Here is a 5961-nt window from a genome sequence, read left to right on the forward strand (position 1 = left end):
TAACTTTAATTGATTGTGGGAAAGCTTCAAATATATACTTTTTTTAAAACAAACATATTTATGACAATGAAACATGACAAACTGACATTTATATTTATATATATTTATATATTATATTATACTATGTAGCTATAGTATTCCTTTTTTTAACTTTAATGATGAAATATAGCAAGAGCGGTAAAGCTAAGTAGAGTGGCACTGATTTTAGTAAGCTTTAATTTGGGGGGGATTTCTCAGACACATTTTCACTGCTCCTTGTTCCTCCATCCTGCGTGTCCTCTCCCAAAGTGACATTCTTTTGAGGGATCTTTTCTGATGTTGGGGGTGCAGTGGATGTTGCTGGTGTGGATGTTGCTGGAGTGGATCCTGTTGGGGTCGTGTCACTTGTGAATCCCTTTTGCGAATTCTCCCTGTCCACCTTCTCAATTGCTTTTCTTGTCCAGTCAGCGTCTGGTTTGGCACAGATTGTCTTTCCAAGCACGGTCCGTAACCTGCAATTTTTGGTTGGCTATTAATGGCATTGTAATACATTTCTAACATTATTTGTATATACTGGTAGGTGCAAACAGATTTAGAGGCCTCACAGCAAGCCTGCATGTTCTCTCATGTTGTGGGTCCTGGGTCTAGATAGGTGGTTGGCACCTATCTAGACCCAGGACACTCTTACAAAAGAGAGTCTTGATTCTCAAATGCTTCACTTCTTGCTTTTAAAAGTTAATAAAAAAAAAATATTTTCACCTCTGTTGCAGCTAGTGGCATGCAATTAGCTTGTATTGAACATCTCCATTCTCAGTACACAGTAAATTTGCTTATCAAATATTTTCCCCTGCAGCATCTCTTTACAGAGTGGTTTCTGAAACTCGAAGGCCTTCCTGTGAACATGTTTTCAAAGAATTTCCTCCAGTACAAAGAGGTTTCAGTGAGAACTGCTGACAGGTTTTTGGATCGTTAGGAATGACATGACTACTAAAGTCCCAACTGGCCAATTTAATTGGTATAGTGGTGAAAATCAAAGACAGACACTGTATTTGAATAGTCAAACATGTAGAACCAAACTTCTCAGAATGACTGGATATCACCACAGGAAAATGTGTTTTTATATTATAGGTCATTTATTTGTCATTTTAATGTTATTTTAAATAGTTGGATGGAGTGTATAAACTTTATTAAATTATATCTATTCCTTTTTTTAAGCGGTGAAGACAGTGAGGTTAAAGTCTGTCCCAGCTGACTAAATGGAAAGCACAGTGTCAGATGTCAGCTGATCATCCCAGAGTTAACACAGAAAGAGACTGGCATCCATTCCCTCTCACATCTGCACTTACTGTAAGTTTATAGTCATTTTTAATTGAACAAGTATGGTTTTCAAAGCAATGTGGAATATAAAAAAACTCAACACAGTGCCAGCCAGGAGTTTACAACCAAGAACCTTTTTGTGCCCACCTCTGTGTCACTGCCCGTTATCTATGTATTTTCAAATACAGTTTGAAGATAATAATGAAGCATCTCTTTGGAAAGGGGAAGCAAACACCTAGAAAGACCCCAGCTGGCCAACAGCTTTGAACCCAGAACCTTCATGCTACATGTGTTTATATTCATAAAATACAAGTTAAAATGCAGTGTGAGGTTTTTTATTGAACACTTACTGTACTGCTTTGATGCGACAAGTATCTTCAGTCTGAATGGAGTAATTCACAATTCGGTCAAGTGAGACTCTGGTTTTGGACCACACGACACAACAACTGCGTATGCTTATAGGGGCTGAAAATGTCACACACAGAAAAAGTCGCATTAATTTTATCCGTTAAAAACAGTCAAGCTATAAAGTAAATGAAAAATTATTTCTTCCTTGCAGTACTCACTTGTACGGACTGAGCTCATCCAGGTAGTGAAACAGAGAAAAGCGGCTAAAACCAGGCTGGGCTGCATCTTTAGTATTCCGCTTTAGGTTTGTTCTTCAGAAGCTGAGCCTCAAAGCTGTCGGCACAAACCTTCACAGCCTGTTAAATAATCTCTGTGCCTCCCTGAGCTTTTATCAGAGTATCGAATCAAATGAGTCTTGCTCACATGGCAGACGCAGTGCATGCGTTCATGGTATTTCCTAGTGTGGTCTTTCTGAGCAATCAGGTTTTGATGTTGATTCTAATAAAAAAAAAAAGGCCCCTTTGCGCTCGTTCTCATTTTACCAACACAATGGGGTAAAAAACCACTGAGTTCATCATTTATATTTAAACTGTTAACAATGCAACAAGTACAACAGCATCAGAAATACAAACTCATAAATAATCGTAACTATGTGCATGCACAGAAACAGATTAATCCACTTCCTTTATATTCAATCTGAAAGCCACAGGTGACCTGCATTTTAGGTGGCATGTGGCGTGGTAATTTAAACCATGGAAAGTTTTCACGGTGAGAAAGTGAGTTAAGATCAGTGAGTGATTGAATTTGAAAAGCATCAGTCTGAGAAGTTTTAGCAGACTGATACTAATGATTACATCACTAGGCAAACTGATGATGTAATCGAGTCAGTTTTTAAAATGAGAGAGATTGGATTAAATTAAAATCACTTTATTATAGTAAATAAAGAGTGAGTAGGTTCAGAAAGCAGAGTTTCCTCATTTGACAAACATTAGAGGTTAGTGTGCAGTTAAAGGTACGAGCAACGACAGCGACCAGAGTATGAATAATTCTAATTAAATCCTGTTTTAACTGATTATGACAAAAACACAATATTTGCTGGAAAGTGCTTTATTGGCAGTTAAAAGTGGGAAAACTTTAAAATACATTTTTGTACATGACAACAATATGAAAACAAAGAATGGTGATATATGGTAATATATAGAGAGATTAATGTTACTTTTATCAGGTACTGTTGATGAAATAAAGCAGGAAGAGTACAATAAAAAAGAGCAACATTTGCCGACTATGATAAGTTTGAAATGTTTTGTGATTTCTCAAACACATCGTTTCTTGTTCCCTCTCATGGCCTTTTCCTCTGTCCTTTCCTTCTTCTGCACTTCGTCAGAGAGATATTTTTTGATTTTGTGGATGTTGTTGTTGTTGTGGATGTTGTTGTGGATGTTGTTGTTGTTGTGGATGTTGTTGTTGTGGATGTTGTTGGTGCGGATGCTGGTGGTGTGGATGTTGTTGATAGTGAGGATTTTGTTGTTGTAGATGTTTTAGTTGTGGATGTTGTTGTTGTGGATGTTGTTGTTGTGGATGTTGTTTTTGTAGATGTTGTTGGCGTGGATGTTGTTGGTGCGGATGCTGTTGGTGCGGATGCTGTTGGTGTGGATGTTGTTGTTGTAGATGTTGTTGGTGTGGATGTTGTTGGTGCGGATGCTGTTGTGGATGTTGTTGGTGTGGATGTTGTTTTTGTAGATGTTGTTGGTGTGGATGTTGTTGGTGTGGATGCTGTTGGTGCGGATGCTGTTGTTGTGGCTGTTGTTGGTGTGGATGCTGTTGTTGTGGATGTTGTTGGTGTGGATGTTGTTGTTGTAGATGTTGTTGTTGTGGATGTTGTTGTTGTGGATGTTGTTTTAGTGGATGTTGTTTTTGTGGATGTTCTTGGTGCAGATGTTGTTGGTGTGGATGTTGTTGTTGTAGATGTTGTTGTTGTGGATGTTGCTGATGTGGATGTTGTTGGTGCGGATGTTGTTGTTGTGGATGTTGATGTAGATGTTGTTGGTGCGGATGTTGTTGGTGTGGATGTTGATAGTGAGGATGCTTCTGGTGTGGATGCTGGTTTGGATGTTGTTGTTGTGGATGTTGTTGGTGTGGATGTTGTTGTTGTGGATGTTGTTGGTGCTTTCTTCTTGTCCACCCACTCCATTGCTTTTATTGTCCAGTCAGCATTGGGATTAGCGCATATTGTGTTTCCAAGCACAGTCCGTAACCTGTAATTGTTAGTCAGTCATTAATTGCACTGAAATACAGTTTTGACATTATTTCTAAATATATTCTGGCATATTTGGTACATGTTAAGTTTAAAGAAAGAGGCTGGTTGGCTCTGTTGCCTCACTGTGTGGCGGCCCTGAGTTCAAATCTGGGCACGGTCTGTGTGGAGTTTGCATGTTCTCTCTGTGCTCTGATTTCTCCTGACTCTCAATAATATTACAAGTAATAGTCGCTTTTCTAGGCCAATGACATTCCCACAAAGAGTTTTTTGTCTAAAACGTTTCACTTCCCCTATAAAATAAAAGTTAATATTTATAGCAAAATTGTTCCCTCTCAGTTACACCTAGTGTTACGTTGTCGGAGTCCGTTCTTGGTCATCTAAGTCATGGTAGTCATAAGAACTTGAAAAGAGGGCGACTGTACTGCAGTTAAATGAAGAAGTTTCGCTTCTCATCTAAAAGGATTCTTTTTCTAACAGTTCAATATTCACTCAGTTTTTAACAAACTTTTCCTGGACCATCTCTTTGCTTAGAGGGTTAAATTATTTATTTGTTATATCATTTATGAAGACAATTTAAAAACATTCAGGTTATCTGAATTTTATTATTTTATACCCATCCATACATTTCAGGTTTAGGAAAAGTACTCTCACCCAAAGTCAGCCTAAGGCGAGAGGCAAAGTGGACCGTGGACAGGACGCCGGTCCATCACAGGACCACATACAGTCATTCACATGTACATTTACACCTGATGTCAATTTAGAATGACTAGTTACTCAGGCCTGTCTTTGGACTGGTGAAACATCTAGAAAAGACCCCAGCTGGCCAACAGCTTTGAACCCAGAATCTTCATGTCGCACGTGTTTTATTTTTACTAAAAACTTTTTTACTAAAATACAAGTTAAAGTACAGTGTGAGGTTTTATGAACACATACCGTACTGCTTTGATGCGACAAGTATCTTCAGACTGAATGGCATAATTCACAATTCGGTCAAGTGGGACTCTGGTTTTGGACCACGAGACACAACAGCTTTCTCCAGGTCCTGAAAAAGTCACACAGACAAAGTCACATTAATTTTTACCCTGAAGAAAGACCACACAGTGAATGAAAATCCTTTTTTTTCTTTCCTTGCAATACTCACTGGCAAAGGCCAAGCTCATCCAGGTGGTGAAGCAGAGAAGAGTGGTTACAACCAGGCTGGACTTCATCTTCAGTATTGCGCTTTGGGTTTGCTCTTCAGAAGTTGAGTCTTGATTCTGTCAGTGCAAACCTTTACAGCCTGCTAAGTAATCTTACTCCTTTCTGATCTGATTGTGAAGTTCTCTCAGTCATTCTGAGCATTAAATTTTTGATCTCGCCTCTTATAAAACATAAGCCCCTCTGCTACTCCCCCACCCCACCCAGACCTTTCATCATGGGGGGATAGTCACTATGGCCACATAGTGGGGAAAGGAAATATTGACTTCATCTGTTACAAGCTAAAAATGACAAACAGTCCTTTCACCACAGACCTGCCCACAATGCAACACAAACAGCAGCGTATAGAAATACAAACACACATAAACATAGTTACTTGTACACACACAGAGATACTCATCACTTCCCTTTGTGCTCACTCTGAAAGCCACAATTGCCTCCACTGTCACTACGAGTTTGAAAAGTTTGCTAGCTTAAAGAAACATTGAATTTGAGCGTGAATTAACACTGAATGTTAATTAGGAAAGTGGGGATTTCACACAGTCAATTAGTGAATTGAATTCAGTGAGTGTTTGAATTTGATTCATTCTTATCTAAAACATCTATGAGAGAATTAAGTCACCTCTTTCATCCTGCTGTCAACCACAGAATCATACATGAAAGGGTGGTTCTCAGCTAAGCCTTCGTCATTAGCCCTTTACGCACATGCTATACCCATATAAGAGGTTACATTTATTTTTGGCCCTTTCTCGCAATTGTATGGGTGTGTAGTGACTAACATCGCAGGACCGTTAAGCTTAATTTCCTTCTTTTAAATTAACAATTAAATCGTGAAATCAGCAGTTTTAGCATGTGGAATCCTG

At 38.8% G+C, this 5961-nt stretch overlaps 1 protein-coding gene across 1 annotated transcript; it reads right to left on the reverse strand.

The window, feature by feature from the left end:
- Positions 1–5157, reverse strand: LOC146687900 (uncharacterized). The gene is made up of 6 exons (XM_085440409.1): positions 5043–5157; positions 4835–4943; positions 2991–3899; positions 1863–1942; positions 1647–1761; positions 1–491 (listed from the first exon to the last, which is right to left on the reverse strand). The coding sequence occupies exons 1-6, from the start codon at positions 5107–5109 to the stop codon at positions 215–217; spliced, it is 1557 nt and encodes a 518-aa protein (XP_085296535.1). The 5' UTR covers positions 5110–5157; the 3' UTR covers positions 1–214.
- Between the last annotated feature and the right edge of the window lie 804 nt (positions 5158–5961).

The sequence above is a fragment of the Copadichromis virginalis genome, linkage group LG18, assembly GCF_057382275.1.
Source record: "Copadichromis virginalis isolate Kocher_CV1m ecotype Utaka linkage group LG18, C_Virginalis_male_GT1.1, whole genome shotgun sequence".
NCBI lineage: Eukaryota > Metazoa > Chordata > Actinopteri > Cichliformes > Cichlidae > Copadichromis > Copadichromis virginalis.